General features: G+C 36.7%; 2 protein-coding genes across 2 annotated transcripts; one reads left to right on the top strand and one right to left on the bottom strand.

The window, feature by feature from the left end:
• Positions 1 to 2,731: 2,731 nt before the first annotated feature.
• On the bottom strand, positions 2,732 to 8,597 carry LOC117342578 (tripartite motif-containing protein 3-like). The gene is made up of 6 exons (XM_033904769.1): positions 7,211 to 8,597; positions 6,713 to 6,778; positions 6,230 to 6,283; positions 5,939 to 6,013; positions 4,032 to 4,118; positions 2,732 to 3,672 (listed from the first exon to the last, which is right to left on the bottom strand). The coding sequence occupies exons 1-6, from the start codon at positions 8,595 to 8,597 to the stop codon at positions 2,993 to 2,995; spliced, it is 2,349 nt and encodes a 782-aa protein (XP_033760660.1). The 3' UTR covers positions 2,732 to 2,992.
• A 5,986-nt stretch (positions 8,598 to 14,583) lies between these two features.
• Positions 14,584 to 21,316, top strand: LOC117342770. Its single transcript, XM_033905012.1, has 8 exons — positions 14,584 to 14,697; positions 14,820 to 14,870; positions 16,090 to 16,383; positions 16,783 to 16,869; positions 18,260 to 18,351; positions 18,568 to 18,658; positions 20,388 to 20,608; positions 20,845 to 21,316. The coding sequence occupies exons 1-8, from the start codon at positions 14,679 to 14,681 to the stop codon at positions 20,860 to 20,862; spliced, it is 873 nt and encodes a 290-aa protein (XP_033760903.1). The 5' UTR covers positions 14,584 to 14,678; the 3' UTR covers positions 20,863 to 21,316.
• Positions 21,317 to 26,001: the final 4,685 nt, after the last annotated feature.

Below are 26,001 nucleotides of genomic sequence, written 5' to 3'. Positions count from 1 at the left end.
AAACAGCAGTAAACATAAATAGTCGAGTTTCAAATTCCATCAAAAATATATTAATTTTTATTTAATCATGATATTTAGCAAAACATTTGCTTGTAATATTTACCCAACTCTCTCGAAAGCATATGGAGTTCCTGTCCACGCTCAACTATCACAGAAACCGTAATATACAGCTTAATATCGAATGAGTTACAACATAGATTATCCAGGATGCACGAGGCAGATGTTTGCGTCCGTACTATGCAAATATTACCTTCCTGTATATATTTACTGTGTAGTACCCAATACTGAGTATTACCCAATACTGAGTAGTACCAAATACTGAGTAGTACCCGATACTGAGTAAAACCAAATACTGAGTAAAACCCAATACTGAGTAGTACCCGATACTGTGTAGTACCCAATACTGAGTAGAACCCAATACTGAGTAGTACCCAATACTGAGTAGTACCCGATACTGAGTAGTACCCAATACTGAGTAGTACCCAATACTGAGTAGAACCCAATACTGAGTAGTACCCAATACTGAGTAGTACCCAATACTGAGTAGTACCCAATACTGAGTAGTACCCAATACTGAGTAGTACCCGATACAGTGTAGAACCCAATACTGAGTAGAACCCAATACTGAGTAGTACCCGATACTGTGTAGTACCCAATACTGTGTAGTACCCAATACTGAGTAGTACCCAATACTGAGTAGAACCCAATACTGAGTAGTACCCGATACAGTGTAGAACCCAATACTGTGTAGAACCCAATACTGAGTAGTACCCGATACAGTGTAGTACCCAATACTGAGTAGAACCCAATACTGAGTAGTACCCAATACTGAGTAGAACCCAATACTGAGTAGTACCCGATACAGTGTAGAACCCAATACTGTGTAAAACCCAATACTGAGTAGTACCCGATACTGAGTAGTACCCAATACTGAGTAGTACCCAATACTGAGTAGTACCCGATACTGAGTAGTACCCGATACTGAGTAGTACCCAATACTGAGTAGTACCCAATACTGAGTAGTACCCGATACTGAGTAGAACCAAATACTGAGTAGTACCCGATACTGAGTAAAACCCAATACTGAGTAGTACCCGATACTGAGTAGAACCCAATACTGAGTAGTACCCAATACTCTGTAGTACCCAATACTGAGTAGTACCCGATACTGAGTATTACCCAATACTGAGTAGAACCCAATACTGAGTAGTACCCAATACTGAGTAGAACCCAATACTGAGTAGAACCCAATACTGAGTAGTACCCAATACTGAGTATTACCCAATACTGAGTAGAACCCGATACAGTGTAGTACCCTATACTGAGTAGTACCCAATACTGATTAGAACCCAATACTGAGTAGAACCCAATACTGAGTAAAACCCAATACTGAGTAGTACCGAATACTGAGTAGAACCCTATACTGAGTAGTACCCAATACTGAGTAGAACCCGATACTGAGTAGTACCCAATACTGAGTAGTACCCAATACTGAGTAGTACCCAATACTGTGTAGTACCCGATACTGTGTAGTAGCCAATACTGAGTAGAACCCAATACTGAGTAGTACCCAATACTGAGTAGTACCCAATACTGATTAGAACCCAATACTGAGTAGTACCCAATACTGAGTAGTACCCAATACTGAGTAGAACCCAATACTGAGTAGTACCCAATACTGAGTAGTACCCAATACTGAGTAGTACCCTATACTGAGTAGAACCCAATACTGAGGAGTACCCTATACTGAGTAGTACCCTATACTGAGTAGAACCCAATACTGAGTAGTACCAAATACTGAGTAGTACCCAATACTGAGTAGAACCAAATACTGAGTAGTACCCAATACTGAGTAGAACCAAATACTGAGTAGTACCCAATACTGAGTAGAACCCAATACTGAGTAGAACCCAATACTGAGTAGAACCCAATACTGAGTATTACCCAATACTGAGTAGAACCCAATACTGAGTAGAACCCAATACTGAGTAGTACCCAATACTGAGTAGTACCCAATACTGAGTAGTACCCAATACTGAGTAGAACCCAATACAGTGTAGTACCCAATACTGAGTAGTACCCGATACTGAGTAGTACCCAATACTGTGTAGAACCCAAAACTGAGTAGAACCCAATACTGAGTGTGCTTTTTATATTAATACTTACCAACCTGAATAATTCCTTCAATAAGAATAAAATAATTTCTTTAACACAAGAAAATAAAGCATTTTTGATTAGAACTAAGTGCGGACTGTCAAACTTTCACGTGGTACACAAAGCAAACTCGGTCTTTCATGATCTTTTAAGATTATTTATTACCTGTGTTGTTGTTTTATTCTCGTTCGAAATCATTATATCAATGTTCTTGTCTACGTGTTTTGATAAAGTGTTTAAAGAAAATTATATATCTGAATACACTATCCATGTTAAAGATTTTCTCCGTAGACTGCGTATAGAAATGAAAGGAGAGATTAAAGGTTGACGGTATGATACAGCTTCAGTGACGTCAATGACACAAGTCCTGGATGATCTTCCCAGTTGATGTTTCACGACTGTTCTACATTGCATAAGAGTTTACCTTTACGTGTTCTGAATATACGGCATATATGAATTACACACTTATCTTGTGACAAACATCGGGGTAATAAAACAAATCTGACCATCATCCTTCAGGTTCAAAAGTCTTATATGGATGTAGTTATAATGCATAACAAACACTGATAAAATGCCACAGATTCAACCAAATCCTAATTTGTCCCAATATTAAAAATACAGATATAACGACGGGTTCCGGAAGTTTAACCGTCTTCTCTCATCGACGACAACCGCTATAAGTTTAAATGAACTATAAATTAAAGGCAAACAATAAAGGAAACGCTGTCAGAAGCGACTTCATACACGTGACTTTGGTTATTACTGAATTCCTAACAAAGTATACATTTTTCCGGCTGCATTACAGTTAGGATTTTGTAGAAGAATTACTTCATTGCAATCATTTAAGAAGGTGAAATGGAATGTATGTGATTTCCGATCCTGACTTCAGATTAAGAACAACGTCGATCTTCTGTGGATTGAACACCCCAAACACAGGCCAAATTCCTGATCTATAGTCCTGGTTAGTAAACGTATACAAACGGGTCGGCTGACGAGACTTGTCCAACACATTCACTGACTCACTCTGTGTGTCCGCGTTTAATCCTAAAGTGATCACGTGACTTGAACATGCGGGGTTGGCCTGTACCGTGTGGGAGGACATCAGTTTCCCGTTTTCTCTGAACCCCAGTCTCAGGGTTCCATCGTTGGAGCAGGCATAGGCCGCAATAGAGCACGACTGTTTATCATTACCAACAGTGTCCGAACTGTCCACTACGCTGTCATGAGCAAACCCAATTTCAAAGATGGCGATATCATTGGTAAGATTCTGATCAAACTGATAGGTAATATCAACCTCGAAGTAAACGTCATCAGGTAGTGTAATTTGTGCGGAGGATTTCACACCTTGGTATCTCTGGAGTTTGTGTTCTCTCCTGCTCCTAACTGTCATTGGTTTCCTGTCTTCCTGTTCATCCTCAGACTGTAGACGGGTCTGTTTCCGGTTAAATAAGTGTTTTCTGTCCTTTGAAAGAAATCGAGATTTATGCAATGTTGTTTCATCCAAGTGGAATGTGGCGCCTGTAAAGGAAGACAATATGTATTTATAACATGCACAGTTGGTACTTATTTACGATTTAAAAGACTTATTGCTGTGAGAAATGTTATATAAAGTATTTCAATATTACTCATATCCGATTAAACCCATTAGTCGCATGGTGAATGGTCGGTAAACTTACGTGTTATAGAACGGTCCGTCCGTGAGGACTAATTAGTTCGATAATTGTAAATGGTTGGTAAACTTAGGAGTTATAGAACGGTCCGTCCGTGAGGAATAACTAGTCGGATAATTGTAAATGGTTGGTAAACTTACGTGTTATAGAACGATCCGTCCGTGAGGACTAATTAGTCGGATAATTGTGAATGGTCGGTAAACTTACGTGTTATAGAACGGTCCGTCCGGGAGGACCCATTTGGGGGAGCATTGTGAATTGTCAGTAAACTGTTTGCACCATTGGTTCCGCGATCTGAAAATCTCAAACAAACAAAAGGGATAAGTTATTAAAATGACAGTCTAGTAAAAAATCTCTCATCATGAAAACCAGCTCAACATACATGTAGGTAAAAGTATATGCGGAATGTAACTGGATATTCAGTTACACAGCTATTTGTCCGTCAAAATCTCGTCAATAATGCTCGGGACCAAAAGTTTAGAAAGGAATCATAGGAAAATTAACAGATATTCTATACATATCATTGTTACCAGGTTATACAGTAAAACAAGTAGTATACCAAGTACAGTTCAATGTCATATATTTATATCTCCACTTAATTCAGACTCAATGAACCTACCACAATTAACTCAAGTCATTTTTCAATGAACTATATCAAGTCCGGCGTAGGAATACATTTGTCGAGCTTGGACTATATTTTCTATTTTCTTTTCAAAAGTGATCATATTTATATGAAATAAATTCCATTAAAAATAATATTTGTTTTAATTCGTTATTAAGTTTGTTCACGAAAGAAATCCTGAAAGTAATAACCATATATAGACGAAGAGTGATGACGAACATTTCGGTATGTTCCGTGGTAGAGTTGCACAAGTCCCAATTTTCAAGGACAAAATATTATACAAAAATATAAAAAAAAAAAAAAAAAAATATAAGGATTGAATCAAGTTAAATGAGGTGTATGGGGGTATAAACCTTCGCAGTTCATAAAATTTATCTCAAGACCTATTGAGGTTTATACCCCCATACACCGCAACATAACTTTATTCAATCCTTAATTGATACACAATGTATCATATACATTTATTACATTATGTACCTTTTAGGATATCAGCTACATAATTAACATTTATTCATTTGATACCAAACACCCTTTCATTAAAATGCAAATATGCAACTACATTTGTATATATTTTTAGCGACGACAGTGCAACACTATTGATAAACAACAACAGCTTGTTTTTTTTATCTAAAATCGCTACACTGAATTTGGTAAACATGTACACTGGTGTTAAATTCTCTACCAGGCCCGTTACAAACTTATCATCACATCTCATTTTAGCGGTCACATTTTGTTAAAACAAAAAATATGTTTTAGCCAACATTGATGAATTGTTTCCTCATCCACTGGACAAACTAGAATGGCTGTGAGAAGTGCTGATGGGTCGATGGACAAGAGTATTGTAGCATTAAAATCGTGCAGGATATAATTTGACATCAGACTTGAAATGTAAAACAGTTAGACCAGGACCTGTTGTCTTTACCTTTGATACAATATATATACAGGGTTCTCTTTGTCCATCTTCTCATATGTCCTTAAGGATAATGTTTTCCTGCTTGGTAAGTATGGAAGTGATTAATTCAATAGATTATTCAACTTGAAGCCAGGCGTCTCATCAGTATGTAAATGTACATTTATGTACTATACACAGAAACATCACCTTCAACATATATACAGTATGTAAGTGAGGAGATGGAAAAAAAAAAAAAAAAAAAAACAAAACAATATGCATATCTGGTGATAGGAATACAGAAACATTCATTTGAATAAAAATTTGTATATCACAACATATAATGTTTTTTTTAAGCTCTCGACGGATCTAACCACTTTTATCGTCAGTCAGATGATGTTATACCCGACGGCTCTAACCACCTTTAACGTTAGTCAGATGATGTAATACCCGACGGCTCTAACCACTTTTATCGTCAGTCAGATGATGTAATACCCGACGGCTCTAACCACCTTTAACGTTAGTCAGATGATGTAATACCCGACGGCTCTAACCACTTTTATCGTCAGTCAGATACCGTAATACCTGGCGGCTACCACTCACCTGGATGTAGAAGTTCGACCTGTGGTAGTGGTGGCCTTTCTGGTCTTTTGGCACTTTCGAGGTCAAGGTCGTCTACTGCACAAAAATAATGACGCTTTCACAATTCAATCATGGTGACCAAAGTAACAAATCATAAAACAGGGCAATCACTTTCATGTCTTCAATTGGCATTTCCCTTGAAGTCTATACTTATTTCTTTGATATAATCAAGTGAAGGAAGGGACAAAACTCTAAGAGTGATATCTCTATATACCGCCATAGAAACTGAAATACTTCCCCCGTTAAACTCACTTGTTTTCATGTGTGATCTTAGAGGAAGTGAGGAATGTTCCAGGTTGGATGTGTCTGAAAAAGATGAGCGTTTATCAAATCACACAATCTTAATGGTTGTATACGGATGACTATGCTTCGGGTTTTTCACAAAGATCACTATAGGGTTACAAAGAGGAAGGGTTGGAGGGGACTCTCTTAGAAAGGGAACACATGTAACTAGGCTGTGTGTATTAAAATTTATAAAACTGTTGAAATTTCTATAGTTATTTTGCAGTAATATATCGTTCACTGTGCCTACTGGCAGTTTCTCAAAAAGTATTATCAGTACGAATTTTTTTATTCATTATATATAACAGGCACTAGTACTGCCAGTGTGTATCCCGAGATCGAACAAAACTGAAATCACTGACGAGATTGAAATAATTTACATTACAATACTAAATCAAAACCAAATATGTAAAACTGGTATTTTAGGTCCCTCTAACAACCCCGGGGAAGTACCTGATGATCGTCTGTGCCGTCTGCTAGCGGTAGAGGGCCCAACACGGTGATGTGTTACCTGACCGCCTACAAAACATTTTTAAAAATGATGTTACTGATACTTCTGACACAAAGCATTCCAATTATCAAGTATTTACTGTAGGACAGTAAGATATTCTACATTCAAAAAAGCGCAAAAAAGAAAACTGTCCTGTGTTTAAAATATTATTGTGTGTCTTAAATTAGAAGGAAAATTGCACTCTTGGTATGCATTTTAAAATTATTTTTGAAATGGTGTTGTTGACTTAATATTTAATAACTTAATAAATACACAGCGTAAACATTTTATTCTAACAGTGTGTACTCCTAGATTCATAAAGATTATCCTCCTGTCGCTAGGAAGGTTTTTCACTATATACCATGTTTTGGCATTCACATTTTGTTCTTATTAACAAAAGTAAACATTTTAATGTTTTGGCTGAAAAAGGTTTGAAAAATTGAGTAATATATCATTTTTACCCGGTTTGGAGACTGGACCTTCCCATATTGGCATCTTCTCGTCGAAGGCCTTCAGACTCAGCTGGTAAGGCCCCACAGCCGGAAGTATCATTTCATATGTACCGCCGTCGCGGTGTGCTAGCCTTGTCTTTGAATGTATCTCACTGTCCTTCAATACCGTGCCCTCTATATCCAAATGTTCGTCTAGTAGATTACCTTCGTGGTTCTGAAGCTCAATGATGACCTTACTCAGACTGCCATTAGTAGCTGGTTCAGCATGTACACGTGTGTTTGGTTGATAAAAGGCAGAGGATTCTATGTTGCCTAAAGATTGGATAAATGTACCAAATGTTAGGCCAATATTGAGGCCATTGAAGGACAGATACGAAGTCTCATACGGTTCCTCGTCTAAAACAAGCGTCTGGAGGTAGGCGAATCGTCGTGAGATGATAGGCGCTATTTTCAGGAAAGCTGGCTGGTTATTATAGGTAAGACTTTGGTGGAGAAAATCACAGCAGGTTTCTATTGATTTGATAATTATGTCGAGAGACTGGTCCTGTTGTTGGAGAATCCCATTCTTTCTTGATGCTACTGTGTTTATCGTGTCCATCAAGTCATCCCGTCGTCTCGTCAGTAGTTGTAATAATGTTTCGAAAGCGGCATTCAGTTCCTCAACTGATCTGGTTCTGTTGCTCTCCACTTCTTCTTTAGCCTGTGTTACCTTTGCCCTGATGCTGTTACATTCCGAAATACGACGATGTAACATCTGCGCTTCGTCTTGAAGCAAGGTCTTCTTTGTATCATATACTTCCTGAATATCTTTCACCTCGTGTGACTTATGGTGTATGAGGAAACAACGAGTACATATAGATTTGTCACAGCCAGTACAGTAATAGTGCATTGCCTCACGTTCATGTCCCTGGGTTTTACAGTAAGCCTGGTGCGCAAATTTACTAATGTTTTCTTCTGAACTTCGCTCCTCTTCGAGAGAAAAAACATCATGTGTTTGGAAAACTACAAGACGTCCGTGCGCATCTTTGCATGCCTCACACAGGAAATGGCCACAGGTGGTACACCTGAACTTAGCGGTATCGTTCGAACTACATCCCTCGCATACCAAATCGTGCCTATGAAGAGACGCACGAACAAAGTCCTGAAGATCCTTTCGAGTATAATCGGTTGGGAAAACACCAAGATTCTCGTCAGGGACAGGGTAAATCTTCAGACATAAGGTACACTTGACGCTGGCATCTTTCATGATGTTTTTCAGACAGGAATCGCAATGTGTATGAAGACATGGCAGGACCCTTGGGAGTCTAGTCTCCTGCGAAAACTCTTCCAAACACACAGGACATTCCAAGAATCTTTCCTTTAGTTGTTGTACATATATGTTGTCAGAAGATTCCATGGTAATTATCTAAATGAGAACATATTCACATTAATAGATATGATGGTGTATGTGTGTCCTATTTACGATTTTACCAATCGAACCTCGTGATATTTATTTAATAAATATGACAGGTAACATAAGTCCCATTTGGGATTAATCCCAGTACAGACATATTTCTACTTAGTTTACCAGGATCCCCCGGTCAAACACAACAAACTTATAGTATTACTCATTTTGGCCCGGATGGAAGAGCGGGAGGGATCGGACTAAGGGAGGAACCCAGGGGAGTATCCGGGGAAAGCCAACTTTGTCGGGTGGGGGACCCAATGTCTTTTCCCGTCAAAACAAAGCGAAATGTGAATTAAATTGTTAGCATTGTGCCACCCGACTATCCATGGGAATATTTTACATCACAATGATTTATTTGAAACAAATGATAACAACGCGTTATAGTACATCCAAGACAACAGAACAAAATCCAATACTGAGATATATCATATAGGGAAATCCCGTACTGAGATAACTCATATAGGGAAATCCCGTACTGAGATATCTCCTATAGGGAAATCCCGTACTGAGATATCTCCTATAGGGAAATCCCATACTGAGATATCTCCTATAGGGAAATCCCTTACTGAGATATCTCCTATAGGGAAATCCCATACTGAGATATCTCCTATAGGGAAATCCCGTACTGAGATATATCCTATAGGGAAATCCCATACTGAGATATCTCCTATAGGGAAATCCCATACTGAGATATCTCCTATAGGGAAATCCCATACTGAGATATATCATATAGGGAAATCCCGTACTGAGATATATCATATAGGGAAATCCCGTACTGAGATATCTCCTATAGGGAAATCCCGTACTGAGATATATCCTATAGGGAAATCCCGTACTGAGATATCTCCTATAGGGAAATCCCATACTTAGATATCTCCTATAGGGAAATCCCTTACTGAGATATATCCTATAGGGAAATCCCATACTGAGATATCTCCTATATGGAAATCCCATACTGAGATATATCCTATAGGGAAATCCCATACTGAGATAACTCATATGGGGAAATCCCATCGTGAGATATCTCCTATAGGGAAATCCCATACTGAGATATCTCCTATTGGGAAATCCCGTACTGAGATATCTCCTATAGGGAAATCCCATACTGAGATAACTCATATGGGGAAATCCCATACTGAGATATCTCCTATAGGGAAATCCCTTACTGAGATATATCCTATAGGGAAATCCCGTACTGAGATATCTCCTATAGGGAAATCCCGTACTGAGATATATCCTATAGGGAAATCCCATACTGAGATATCTCCTATAGGGAAATCCCGTACTGAGATATCTCCTATAGGGAAATCCCATACTGAGATATCATATAGGGAAATCCCGTACTGAGATATCTCCTATAGGGAAATCCCGTACTGAGATATCTCCTATAGGGAAATCCCGTACTGAGATATGTATCATATAGGGAAATCCCGTACTGAGATATCTCCTATAGGGAAATCCCGTACTGAGATATCTCCTATAGGGAAATCCCATACTGAGATATCTCCTATAGGGAAATCCCGTACTGAGATATGTCCTATAGGGAAATCCCGTACTGAGATATATCCTATAGGGAAATCCCGTACTGAGATATATCATATAGGGAAATCCCGTACTGAGATATATCATATAGGGAAATCCCGTACTGAGATATCACCTATAGGGAAATCCCGTACTGAGATATATCATATAGGGAAATCCCGTACTGAGATATCACCTATAGGGAAATCCCGTACTGAGATATCACCTATAGGGAAATCCCGTACTGAGATATATCCTATAGGGAAATCCCGTACTGAAATACCTCCTATAGGTCAATCCCTTAAAAACCCGTAAATATCCCGAACTGAAATACCTCCTATAGGGAAATCCCTTAAAAACCCGTAAATATCCCGTACTGAGATATTTCCTATAGGGAAATCCCTTAAAAACCCGTAAATATCCCGTACTGAGATATATCCTATAGGGAAATCCCATACTGAGATATCTCCTATAGGGAAATCCCATACTGAGATATCTCCTATAGGGAAATCCCATACTGAGATATCACCTATAGGGAAATCCCTTACTGAGATATATCCTATAGGGAAATCCCATACTGAGATATTTCCTATTGGGAAATCCCTTAAAAACCCGTAAATATTCTGTACTGAAATATCTCCTATTGGGAAATCCCTTTAAAACCCTTAAATATCCCGTGCAGAACAATTCCGTATAATTCTCATGTTGGAAAATCCCGCACAGGGAAATCCCGTACTGGATAATCTTGTACGGGGAATCCCGTAAAGAGTTATCTCTTATAGGGAAAACCGATAAAAATACCGCAAAGGAAAATCCCGTAAAAAAGAATATCTTATAGGGAAATCCCATAAAAATAACGCAAAGGGAAATCCCGTATAAAGGAATATCTTATAGGTAAATCCCATAAAAATAACGCAAAGGGAAATCCCGTAAAAAGGAATATCTTATAGGGAAATCCCATAAAAATAACGCAAAGGGAAATCCCGTAAAAAGGAATATCTTATAGGGCAATACCATACAAATAACGCAAAGGGAAATCCCGTAAAAAGGAATATCTTATAGGGAAATCCCATACAAATAACGCAAAGGAAAATCGCGTAAAAAGAAATATCTTATAGGGAAATCCCATAAAAATAACGCAAAGGGAAATCCCGTACTGGAAAATTCCAGTTAACTAAGTCGGGTCGGGGTCGGAAAAACCAATCAGGAAATATTAATAAGAAGTCGTGTATCTAAATCTAACATTTCATCAGAGATATAAATAACACATGTTAGTGTAGAATTATATATAAATGATTGATACACACTAAAACGCTGATATAAGAATATATATGAACACATTAAGTGAATTCCAGGTCCTGTATAATAATCTTGACCTTCTATATGAATATTTCGTATGTCCGATTTAATTATAATAAAAGAAGATAACTAAGAACGAGTTGATTGTATCAGAGCAAAAGTTTTGACATAGTTGTCCAACCCTGCCCAGGTAAAATCATGCAGAACATTTTTAAAATGAAACCAAAAATCAAATAAATTGGCGATTCTCTAACCGATAATTACCTATGAACTTTTAAAATTTGAAGAGAGTGATATTGGCGTTATCACATTTACATAAACATTACATAAACTGTTTAACTACGGTACCTACTAACAACGGCATATATATTTATGTTTTAAACGATACCAATTTAATATTTAAAAAAAAAGTAGATACAACAACAAAACGATTACACAAGGTATGAGTAGTAGACTGAACAATGACAAACTCCTCCACCCGTGTATTACCTGGTGGTAAACTATTGTAAATATTGTAAATATCATCAGGTATGTTAGTAATTGTTTAATAGCAAACAAACACACATTTTAGTCATTAACTTGCCTTTCAATATCCACAGTCGACTTGCTGGAAAGTTTGTGTTGACTTACAACTCGACCATTTTATAAGCTGTCCGAGGGGAAATGTTCGATGTAATAGATTTCCAGCTACTACATACCCTATGGTAGAGTAAATAAAAAGCTTATGTTAGTACACAAACACATTAGTAAGGAACTAATTATAACACAAAGACTATAGGACAGCCAGACCGAGGTAAGACAATGTATTGGTGTTCATCAGGCCGTGTAATTACACTGTAGTGTCCCAACACGGGTACCGACAACAGACGATATACATGAACCTTTGATCTGTCGTCTTTACTATACAACACGTTATAACGTAGTCTGTATCATATTACAACTTCGTACGTCTGTCAATGGGAATGCGCTGTACGTTATTTAATATATGATTACATAGGCCAATGGATATACATTACATAAGGGTCACATTTAGATTTAAACATACTAGTGAATCACCACTTAGTGAATGAATCATAGTTTATATACATGTAAGAATTGATTACCTCACATACAAGCATATATCATAAAAGAATCTTCATGTAATTTTCAACAGTAGTTATTACATCGAATCTTTTCCACAATGAATTACAGACTAAGGCACAACATAGAGAATATACTGCCGCTATTTTAGTAGTATATTTTACTTGTATATCATTTGAAATATTTTTACATGAGGTAATATGTTCACTAAGAATTATAAACTAGCCTTTATTGTTTAAAAACAGTTTGTTTCTACCACTATGTATTGTAAATTTCCTACATTCGAGGTTTTCACTCTTACACATTATAATTAGTATTGCTAGTACAATGTATTCCTTGGGGGTAAAATATCTTAATTAACCGACAAATAATTAGCATGCAAGTTTTTTAAGGCATTTGTGTCCGCTTCACATTTGTGTGACGAACTTCACATTGCTTTTCATGTGTAGAGCACCTGTTAATATTACTGTTCATCTATATATAATAATGAATTTTACAAAGTATTAACAGTAAAATACAAAAATCAAAAGTAACGTGAAGATTGTAGACAGTGTAGAGTGGAGATTATACTCTTACTGTGTTTGCTTATAAACAATACAAATTGTGACCTAACAGTGTCGTTGTAGCGTGTACTTTGCAAGTACCGCGAGAGTTGCAAGCGCGCATGTCTGACATCAGTGTTGTACTCGAAAATGAATTACGTTTTTATGAGTGGTCTCCCTTGAATAAAATAGCTGATCACCTACTTCCATTAAATTGTTTATCACTATATATAAAACTCAATCGCAAGGACATTTTATGTCATATGAATACCGATTGACTATCAGGTATTTATAAGCTAATGGACTGAATTTTTACAAGGCTATGGTATAATCAGGAATTCTATAAGTTTGTAATATGTGCATTTATCAGATATCATAGTGATAGGCCGTCATTTAAATCAACATTTATTTCATATGCTTTTGTATTTAGAATTTTTTTCTTTGTTCAAGCTTTACAAATTCATCTTGTTTTGTTAATAATGTTTGCAAGAAAAACACTTCCTTGTGCGCAGAAAGTAACTGTTTTTATAGATATCATTTCTCTGTCAGGACGTAAAAACGATTATCCGGGTTTTTGCACTCAAATTATCGATTTGACAGCATCTCCATGGCAACGTGAACTGTTTTGGAAACCAAAAACCCAGTTGGATGAACTACAAAGTTTCCCCAAGCTCTCCATGTTTATTGATTATTATCGGGAAGATACACCGAACGAGCGATAGTGCGAGACCACCACAGGGATTCGTCCTTGACCTCATGTAACAGGTACACCGATTTACATCTCCTTACAACTCTAGTGCTTAAGGAAACACATCCAGCATTATATGTAATCCAATATTCTGTAACTATTTAAATATAAACTTTTACAGTCAATATTGATTGAAAACAATTCAATATAAAAACACTTCCGAGGATATCCTTTAAAAATATTGGTCACAAGATATCAGTAAAGTTGTCTTCAAACATGGATGTACACTATTGAACCTTGTGATAATCATGTCAGTACAGACGTCTTGTGTTACGTATCCATGATATACTAACTCAGCCAGTGATTTATCTTCCTTTAAAAATGGACATATTATGCGTTTTCAAACTGTAACAGAATTGTTAATTCGAATATTTTATATTACATACGGTGTTGAATATGTTACAACCCATTAACCCTCCATCTAAAACATAATCTAGGATCAAACACCATTAGCGGAAGGAACGACTTCATAAAATATATTTCTTAAAAAATGAAATATTATACGTTTAGACAGACAATGATTAAGATTACTGTACGAAAATGAATTAAATTGAAAATACTATTTACGATTCACTAAGGTATAGATAATGTAAATTATTAAAAATTCAAACGCTGAGGCAGACAGAAGCCTGGCATCTCATTACACTAATAAACCCTTACATATTGAAAGTTTGGATATCTATTAAGCATTTGTACTTCTCTATGGCAACTTCTGGAAGTTTTCCTCACGCGCCTTTAAAGTGCCCCCTGGTGTCGTTGAGTGATAAAACGGGTGTTGTACAGCTCTGCGCCTGATAACTGAAGACTTGTTAGACAAAAATAAATTACTTTCCGGAAAAGATGGAGAAACGGAACGCAGGTAAGAAGCGAAACTCTTTGCGTTAAAATTACACATAATTTCTTAACTGCAACAAACATTAAACAAAATATCGACAGTACTAATGCATCAATGTATACATGTTTGGTATTTTCTTATTCTAGTCGGCCAGATAATGACACATTTTGCGATTCTGCTGATCTTCGGATTCAATGGTAAGTTCTTTTGTCTGTCTAAAGTTGCGTTACTCACTAATTATGCTTGCCTTACTATAACTAATCAGTTGATCATCAATTATCACACTGAGAGGATGTACCATCATTAATGTATATCAATGTCTACGAAGATAATAAGAGTACCGTCATCGGTACGAAGCTTGCCTCACATTGTATATCACTAAAGTTCACCAGTACAAAACTCGCCTCACATTGTATATCACTAAGATTCACCAGTACAAAGCTCGCCTCACATTGTATATCACTAAGATTCACCAGTACAAAGCTCGCCTCACATTGTATATCACTAAGATTCACCAGTACAAAGCTCGCCTCACATTGTATATTACTAAGATTCACCAGTACAAAGCTCGCCTCACATTGTATATCACTAAGATTCACCAGTGCAAAGCTCGCCTCACATTTTCTCGTAGTATAGCACTAAAATTCACCATTACAAAGCTCGTCTCACATCGTGTATCACTATACCTCACAGTAGTATTAGGGGGTGAGTTATGGATATTAATTTTAAAGTTATTCATTGATAATGTTTATAGATGTTTTGTCCTTCTTGCTAGTTTAGCACATGAAGGTAAATAGTTCCCTTTGTTCCTCAGGTCAAGGTCATCACTTTGAAACTATTCAAATGTTTAATGTTTTCATTGAATTCATAAAAGTTTACCACGAATATGTTTTCGTTTCAAGTCAAGACCTTTGGTACCTAAGATAGGCATTCAGGCGAGGCAACATTTAATCGATGTTATGCAATGATTATAACTAAATATCTGTACGTTTTTAAGATATTATATTATGTGCAGTTATGTAACCCTGGTAAATACTAGCCTCAATATAACGCTCGGTAAGAAAGGCCTTCTACATAGCTCGAGTTTCTAGCGGTTGCATTGATGCTTCACAAATAACATTTACTTAGTTACCATGTTACTGACCGAATTATGACCTAGATCAAGTTCAAGTTTCAGGATTTTTAGGTCAAGGTCAAGGTGTTTGTTACTATTCTTAGCGGGGCTGATATTGACTTATTAATACCCAGCATGCTTGTTATCCTTGTGTTTCTTCATGTGTCATCATGCAGCACTATATATTGTGTTCCTATATTGACCTCGCGTTGTCGAGTTTAAGAGGGTACCGTGGTTCTTCCTAATGCTCGTATTTTTGTTGTTTTTTTCATCCTAATATACTTTGATTTATAATTATTCAGTAATAGCTGGAACTACCACAGTTAATCCTATCCAGATAACGATGTCCACCAAAGATTTGATGGTGATGGAGGGCACGGACTTCATCATCAACTGTACCACGGGCGGCCTGGCCACCAAACTGCTCAGTGAACCCATGGAGTTCACATTTACTCCACAGGAGACAATGGACGCTCCCCCGGGGAATCGGGTATCGCTTTCTGAAAACAACGACCTAAAGACCGGTATAGACAGTAACAAATATGAAGTGTCCTTCTCCGCCCAAACCGACTTCAGCTTCTACCTCGTAGTAAAAGGTATAGTTTAGACATTAACACTGCGTGCATATTGTGATACACTTGTATATATAGATAGATAATCATGGCGAGGAAATCTGGATGAAACGTTAACGAATACTGACTCAGTATTTCCCGGGATAATCATCGATCCACGATTTGATATAGAAACATATGTTATATACAAATGCAGGTGTGTTCCACAAACTGTTCCACTGCCATAAAGCTGGGTGTTTAATTAATAGTAATCATTACTGCAGCGTGCTCGTGTAGTATGCACAATCTGTTTATGTACTTTTATGATACAGCCATCAGGGCCTTGAGTAAAACCGTTGGTTTTAGTTGTTAAGAGCTGTAGCTGGGAGTAAACACGGACATTTTTATGCTGACGATTTTATATATATTATAATTACTTTGTAGCTGCATCATTACAAGACACAGGCATTTACTCGTGCGCTCGTGGAGGAAGGAACATCTCCACGTTTGTTGAAGTTCGTTCCAAACAAGGTAAAAAGATGTGTTTATAAACATTTAAGTTTATACATTATTTTACTTTTCATTCAGTCACCAATATTCATACACATAACAAAGTATACTTTGATAACGAATTTGGAATTGAGCTGATATTAATCCATTTCCCTTTACATATTGGCCTAAGTATTCAGTATAGAGGTCAAAGTACAAACAATGCTTTATAATAGTAATGAGGAATTAATTGTTTTAATAAACGTTAAGACCGGTTAGCGGTGATGTCAGAACATGGTAGAATACATATCAATTAATATAATAACATTGTCTTAAAACACGTGTATAATTAGTTTGTTGGGGATATGGTTAATTTCAATAAAACTAATTAGTTAAAGTTGATATTTATTCTTACCTTTTAGAGAATATATGATATAAATACACAATACAAAATATACGATATAAAATATACAATATAAGATATACAATGTCAAATATGCGATGTAAGATATGCGATAAAGAATAAAAAATATAATATATTATATATACAAAATAGAATATACGATATGAAATATGCGATATAAAACATACAATATAAAATATACGATATAAAATATACAATATAATGTATACAATATTTACGGAAGCGTATAAGGGCCACTATAAAAAAAATAAATCGTACGTACGATTTACTAATTCGTACGTACGGATTACTAATTCGTACGTACGATTTACTAATCCGTACGTACGATTTTTTTTTATAGTGGCCCTAATACGCTTCCGTAAATATTAGATATGAAATATAAAATATACGATATGGAATATACACTCTAAAATATGCTATATAAAATATACAATATAAAATATTTGTACAGCTGTAATTATTGCTTTTTTTCTGTATCCGTCATGTCTAGATTACCTGATACATGTTTTCAAATAGAAATATAAATTATTTATGTTCTCGTCGATTTAAATATTTTCGCATACGAAATAGAAGTGAAAGCTATCTTCTGAATATCCACATGTACAGAAGGGTCTGTCCATTAGATTTCTATTAAATATATTATTTTCCAGTGTCTATAAAACCACTTGTAAAATATATCTATATATTTTGAAACTTTGACAATATCAATACAATACAATAGCTTTTGAGGTTCCCAAGCAAGTGACGGTTGTTTTTTTTATATTCATCCAACTCGAGTTAGTTAATTTACTTAAACAAAAGCAATAATACACTGTTACGAAGTTTATCATTTCTGAAACGGGTGAAATCGCTATAGATATTGTATTGTTGGTTCATTTACTTACAAAATTTTATGTTAATGAATGAAGTAGATGATTACAAACACATCGATTTATTATCTATTTCTTGGATACACTTGTATAAAGATAAATGTAAAACAGCATCAGTATTTCGTTTGGTATATTTCAGATATTATCTGCACATGCGCCGACGGTTACATCCGGTACGGTAATGCATGTTTCCGATTCTACCACCAGCAAATGTCCTGGCCAGAGGCATCGGTAAGGATGTTGGTTTGTCTGTAAAATGTTGCGAGGAGAATATAAGCTAGAACTCATTTTGAATTTAAAAGAAACTGATTTTAATGTAAGCTGAGATGAGCAATTTAGAACTATGGTTATTATAAGAATATTCAAATAATACCAAAGGAAACTTTTGGCCAAATCCATCTAGATATTTCGATCGATTCCATGCAGACTTTCTGTTTGTTTCCACAGTATATGTGTGAGGCGTTTGGTTCGGAGCTTGCTTACATTGAGTCGAATGCCGAGTACGAGTTCCTGAGGGGATTCGCTAAGGAAACACAAGGTATGGAATCATTGGTATTACATCACAGTTATACAGAAATCACGGAGTCAGAATACCACACAGAACTGTTCTACGCCTAATGACACAGTCGAATTTAAGTTATTTGTTTTGATCTGTTTCTTGAATTGGTAAGGGTGGCCTCCCCTGTGTGTAAGATACATGCGGTGACGGTTATAACGTCCTTATTTAAAAGGAAATAAACTGTAGATCTCCATGTTTATGATATCACTTCTGTTCGGGCATCATAACCGTCTTCCGTAAAGTTACTGGTACACACCAGGTAGCATACGCTAGGCATTTCTACTACCAGGTCATTCTGGAATGACTTATCAAAATGTTTAATGTTATATTGCCGATTTGTTCCCCCGGTTATCCCCTATCCTCCTCCTACAGAACAGCCAGACATTTAGTATCACCTATATAGGTAATCATAGACAAAGTGACAACATCTTAAATGGAAGTTAAACCACCATTCAGGCATCAGCACATGGCCACTATCTACAATGACGATCACCTCCCACATTTAGACTCTGGTCACATGACCACTATCTACAATGACGATCACCTCCCACATTTAGACTCTGGTCACATGGCCACTCTTTACAATGGATATGATAGAAGTTATATGACACAACCAATATGATATTTAAGAGTGTGACGCTTCAATGACTACACTGTCACCTTCATTAGACTAATGACCAATGTGGAGCGCATTAGCATTGTCTTGACTAGTTTCCGAGACGGTTAAATATTCAATCTACGTCTTTATTATGATCCAATATTGACACCAAGTTCGAAATTAGTGTGACGTAACCGATTCGACTACAGTACACCATACAACTTCGTACACTTGTTTGATTCTATTATATTTTTACCATCTCGTACACTACATAAGACAGTGCTAGAACACTTCACATTGGTAATAAGTCTGATGAAGGTGGCAGTGTAGTGATCGAAACGACTCTCTTAAATAACACATTGATTGTGTGATATGACTTCTATCATATTACCAACCTGAACAAAATGTTCTATGTGTTCTATAATGGCGTTAAACTCTCAGCCCTTCAGTCTGGCCACCAACTAAACAGAAGTTTTATTCCAACATTCAGACCTTCAGTCTGGCCACCAACTAAACAGAAGTTTTATTCCAACATTCAGCCCTTCAGTTTGGCCACCAACTAAACAGAAGCTTTATTCCAACATTCAGCCCTTCAGTTTGGCCACCAACTAAACAGAAGCTTTATTCCAACATTCAGCCCTTCAGTTTGGCCACCAACTAAAAAAAAAATTATTCCAACATTCAGACGTCAGACCCTAACAGAACAGGCGACAGGCCTGCCAAGTAATTGGAACGGTTACAGGGAGGCAACTCTAATTGGGAAATGTTTTGATCTATATATTTACTATGTTGTGATAACGAAAACAAATTGGACTTGGTTTCAACGTTGTTCTTGCCCCCCCCCCCCCCCCCCCCATATTTTAGTATCATCATAAATAGGCCAAAAAGGGCCACTATCTTAAAAATAGAGTTTAACATCCAGACCTTGAGTCTGACAGAAAGTCACGGCTTTAACATATCCCGATTAATAGCAGATTTTATATGTTTGTGGAATCGTATAGAAAGATGGGCCTCCCTTATATGATATTGATAATGACTATTTACAAAATGTATATTATTATATCAAGTCATATGTTTTATCTACCACGTTTCTATCGCTGTCATTACCAGGTGGATTTAACGGCGAGGGTTTCTGGCTAGGAGCGACCTCGGCTCTACTTCCGGGTCACTGGCATTGGAAGGCTGATTTCTCAGTAGTGGACTTTGATGCCATGTCACCACTGGAGTCCAATTCACCGAACTACGATTGTCTTTACCTGTCTGGTCAGAACGAGTTTCTTCCCTTGGGATCACTATGTAACGCCAAACTTAATTTTATATGCAAAACAAAGGTAAGCTATACTGCTTAAACATTTAATATCGCACATAATTACAGTGTGTTCATTATGTATGCTCTGCTGTCTTTTTCATATCCTGTGTATAAATTCGGTGGCATGTGATTACCCAGCTATAGTTAATTAGTGTCGGTATGTCGACAGCCTATCATGTCTCCTTATATACCATTACACACTCGCTAGCTGTCTGTTTTACCTGTTGAAGGCTTTAATCAACTTGTGTTGTTTTACAGGTGTCCAAATGTATCTGAGGAAAGGAATCGTCGATGTACAACAGTAGCGAGGGACAGACAAGTGGAAATTTCACCGAAATAAGTTAACTGACAGTATTTATTTTCGGTCGTGTTTTCAGACATTTTTTATTTAATTAAGGAAACTTATATGTTGTATATCAAGGTACCAATGTTTGAATTGGACACCTAAATAACGGAAAGGGAACACTTGTGTATCAAGGCGGTAAGAAGGCTGGAAGGTAAAATGGAAAGAGGCACGTAAACATTGTCAACGAATACATGATGAGGACTGTAGGCCAGTTTGTTTACAGGTGTCTGGGTGTTAGAAATGACACAAGCTTTACATAATACAATGCGTATTTATTTGAATAATCCATTTTTTATTATCATTATTTAAAATGACAATGCTGCTTTGTTTCGAATTATCTTTGTTTATATGTATTGATGTTCATAAAATATTAATAACTCAGAATCTATCGTGTACTGATTTTGTATTCCATACCAACCGTCAGTATATGTTTTTACCATCAAACCGCCCGGAAATCTGTGTTTTTACCATTACATCGCCCGGAAATCTGTGTATTTACCATTACACCGCCCGGAAATCTGTGTATTTACCATTACACCGCCCGGAAATCTGTGTTTTTACCATTACACCGCCCGGAAATCTGTGTTTTTACCATTACACCGCCCGGAAATCTGTATCTTAACAATCCAATCAATCTGTATCTTTATCTGTAAGTATTTTACCACCAGAAATCATTTACTACAGAACGAGAGCTAAGATTTACAATTTGTTTATTTAAACTTTTAATTAATGCGAATATAAAAGTTTAGAAGTCACAACAGAAATATTGCTCTAAATGAAAGGAGATTTCGATTAGTTTTGTGCGTGCGGTAATAATAACTGTATGATTGTTTGATTTCACGGAACTAATATTTTGCGATTTTTTTTCGCCTGAACATCTCTTGTACACACTTTGCAGTGAACTCTTCTATACATTTGCGTGGTAATATAAATATTCTCTGGATTTCTATTTTTGCGCTTTATTGACCGCGAATATTAAAAGATATGCAGTTTTCAGGTCATTCTTTATAATCAATCGAGCTAAGGCGCATACACACATTAAGTTGCTCTTTCAGTTGATGTTACAAACTAGATTAAATTATATATAAAAATCAGAAGACTCATTTCATTTGTATTTAATGACTATACTGTTAGGTGAATCTGGAATTAGTTTCTACTTTAATGCCAGATATGTTTATAACTATGTGTCATACTAGTTTATACTGACATCGCTTGATCATTGCCGTAGTATATGAAAATAAATGTCAGGTACTCTTGGCATAAATGTAATCATTATTTCTGTATTAAAGTCAGATCACCGTATGAACCGTTTGCACTAGGAAAATATATTGAAAGTCATACATCAAAGCTTTTAAGTTTCATCTAAAACGAAAAAAAAGTGAATGGTCAATTAAACAGATAAATCCTAGCCTGACACATTACCTTTCTAGCACTGCTGGCTATCTAAGGAAATGTTAAAAGTATAATATATGTACAAACATTCCTATGCCTCGTTCGCTTGGTTAGCCAGGCCGAACTTCGTGTTTAGGAACACTATGAGTATTTTGATATATCCGTCTCACAGATGGCTGTCTCAACATATTACACAGCATCTAATTATGGCTTACATCGCTACTACACACTATTGTATACATACTATTATATCTTACATCGTTACTACACACTATTGTATCCGTAAAAATATAAGAAAATGTCTTAAATCGCTACTACACACAATTGTATCGATAAGAATTTAATTTACATCGCTACTACATGAACAAACTATTGTACCAATACTATTATGTCTTAGGCCGCCACTACAAACTATTGTATCAATAAGACTATGTCTTAGGCCGCTACTACAAACTATTGTACCAATAAAATTATGTCTTAGGCCACTACTACAAACTATTGTATCAATAATTATGTCTTAGGCCGCTACTACAAACTATTGTATCAATAAGATTATGTCTTAAATCGCTACTACACACAATTGTATCAATAAAAGTATGTCTTAGGCCGCTACTACAAACTATTGTATCAATAATATTGTATCTTACATCGCTACTACAAACTATTGTATGAATAAGATTATAGCTTACACCACTACTACAAACTATTGTATCAATAAAAGTATGTCTTAGGCCGCTACTACACACTATTGTATCAATAAGATTATGTCTTAGGCCGCTACTACAAACTATTGTATCAATAATATTGTATCTTACATCGCTACTACACACTATTGTATCAATAAGATTATGTCTTAGGCCGCTACTACAAACTATTGTATACATAAAAATATAAGAAAATGTCTTAAATCGCTACTACACACAATTGTATCGATAAGAATTTAATTTACATCGCTACTACATGTACAAACTATTGTATCAATAATATTATATCTTTCACTCCTACTACAAACTATTTTATCAATAATATTATATCTTTCACTCCTACTACAAACTATTGTATCAATAGAATTACGTCTTAAATAGCGTTACAATAACTCGGTGCGTCAGTTATAGTCCTTTGCAGAATAGATATCGTGACTCTATATGTCTGTCTGACTCATCAGTTATTTACGGAATAGATATCTCGACTATATGTCTGTCTGTCTGTCTGTCTGACTCATCAGTTATTTACGGAATACATATCGTGACTCTATATGTCTGTCTGACCGACTCATTAATCATTTACGGAATAGATATCGTGGCTCTATACGTCTGTCTGACTGATTCATTAGTCATTTACGGAATATATATCGTGACTGTCTGTCTGTCTGTCTGTCTGTCTGACTGACTCATTAGTCATTTACGGAATACATATCGTGACTCTATATGTCTGTCTGCCTGACTCAACACTTAATTAGGGAATAGATTCTTTGACTCTATATGTCTGTCTGTCTGACTCATCAGTTATTTACGGAATAGATATCGTGACTCTGTCTGTCTGTTTGTCTGACTGACTGACTCATCAGTTATTTACGGAATACATATCGTGACTCTGTCTGTCTGTCTGCCTGACTCATCAGTTATTTACGGAATAGATATCTCGACTATATGTCTGTCTGTCTGTCTGTCTGTCTGTCTGACTCATCAGTTATTTACGGAATACATATCGTGACTCTGTCTGTCTGTCTGCCTGACTCATCAGTTATTTACGGAATACATATCGTGACTCTGTCTGTCTGTCTGCCTGACTTATTAGTCATTTACGGGATAGATACCGTCACTCTATATGTCTGTCTGTCTGTCTGTCTGTCTGTCTGTCTGTCTGTCTGTCTGACTCTTTAGTCATTTACGGAATATATTTCGTGACTCTATATGTCTGTCTCCCTGACTCACGAGTCCTTTACAGAAAAGATTATGTTACACTACATGCATATGACTGCTATCCTTATTCATAAGTCCTTTACGGAATAGATTTCCTGTCACTATAGATGTGTGTCCTCCTGACTCACTGAGATTGTAGGTCACTAGATCTAACGACGGGTGAAACAGCTTTTTTTCTTTATATTGAATTCAAAGTATTCGCGAGTTCGGGGATTACTGGCAGTGGCGTAGGAAGTCGTCAAAAAGTGGGGGGGGCAAAATTTTTTTTAACCTAAAATTTTACGCACTAAACAAATCGTATGCCATCTCCGCAAAATTAGCCAATAATTATCATTTCAACATCCCATGATAATTTTGATAATTTATGTAGTACAAAATAAGTTATTGACGCAAATCAGGATATATTATTTATGGCAAAACATGAATCACTAGGCCCGGCCAGGATTTTCGAAAGGGCGGGGGGTCCAGTAACTTATTAATAATGCGAGCGGCGTAGGCGCGAGCCGATTTTTTTTGCTTTTTTTTTTTTAACGAGGGGTCTGAGGGGCCGCCCAGCGAGCGCCGTAGGCGCGAACCAATTTTTTTTTTTTTTTTTTTTAACGAGGGGTCTGAGGGGCCGCCCAGCGGGTCCAGGGCAGCGCCCTGATAGGGTGTTCAAGGGGGTCTTAGCCCTCCGCGGAAAATGAATATAGCACATTTCCAATAATTCGGGATCAGGCGCGGATCCAGGAGTTTTCGGAAGGGGGGTCCAGTAATTAAGTGATCATGCTAGCGCCGTAGGCGCGAGCCGATTTTTTCCCCTTTTTGCGAGAGGTCTGCAATCGAAAGGGGGGGGGGGGGGGGGCAGTAATTTAGTGATACAGCTAGCGCCGTAGGCGCGAGTCGAATTTTTTTTGTATTTCCTCGTACCTGTCGGTAATTAGTATCACTCTATTCACATTAAAACCGCGCATTCTTATTCATGTTGTGTTTCTGTCTTGTTCTCATTATGAACTCAATTAACTTCACAAATTATCATCAACTTATTGAATCTATGTGATGAGGTTAAGCAAAATTTCGTATTAAGATATAAATATTGACTTACCAGGCTCTATTGCAGACGACCGACACACAGGTCTGAGGATTGATATACTAGTATAAAAGTCGGAATGTTCCGGATGTACAAGATAAAGTTTTTATCGTTGCCTTCAAGAAAACATTATCGGTTCGAAAATATACAGATATTTATCGAAATGAATATATAAATTCGTGTTTTTTCCCCTTTTTTAGATTTTGGATGTCAAAAAGTGGGGGGGCAAAAAGATATGTTTGCCCCCCCACTGTAAAAAGTGGGGGGGCAATTGCCCCCCCCCCCCCCCCCCCCCCCCCGCTTCCTACGCCACTGACGGGTGTACTTACACTTGTGTGAGGTGTTTCACCATACAATCTTAATTAAGTACAAATGATATGGGTGATCATTCGGGTCATTAAACGGGATGATGAGCGGATTCGTGTGGAATATACGGTACACAAAATGTCATACCCGTGTTAGAAAACGGTATACACGGTAATATAACGTTTCATATATATCTTAACGCTATAAAGTAAGATGTGACATGGTGCCGTGTTCAGCTGTATATACATGTACATATATCGTATTATATAATTTATCGTATCTGGCACTTTTAGTTAACGGAATTGAGTTAGCGAAGTTAAACAAGCCCGGTTTGTACACATATATGTGCCCTTATTGTGCCCCAACTACGATCTCCAGTC

The sequence above is a fragment of the Pecten maximus genome, chromosome 14 (assembly GCF_902652985.1).
Source record: "Pecten maximus chromosome 14, xPecMax1.1, whole genome shotgun sequence".
NCBI classification, from domain to species: Eukaryota; Metazoa; Mollusca; class Bivalvia; order Pectinida; family Pectinidae; genus Pecten; species Pecten maximus.
The sequence above is the reverse complement of the archived record's forward strand: the minus strand, read 5'-3'. Positions and strand labels throughout refer to the sequence as shown.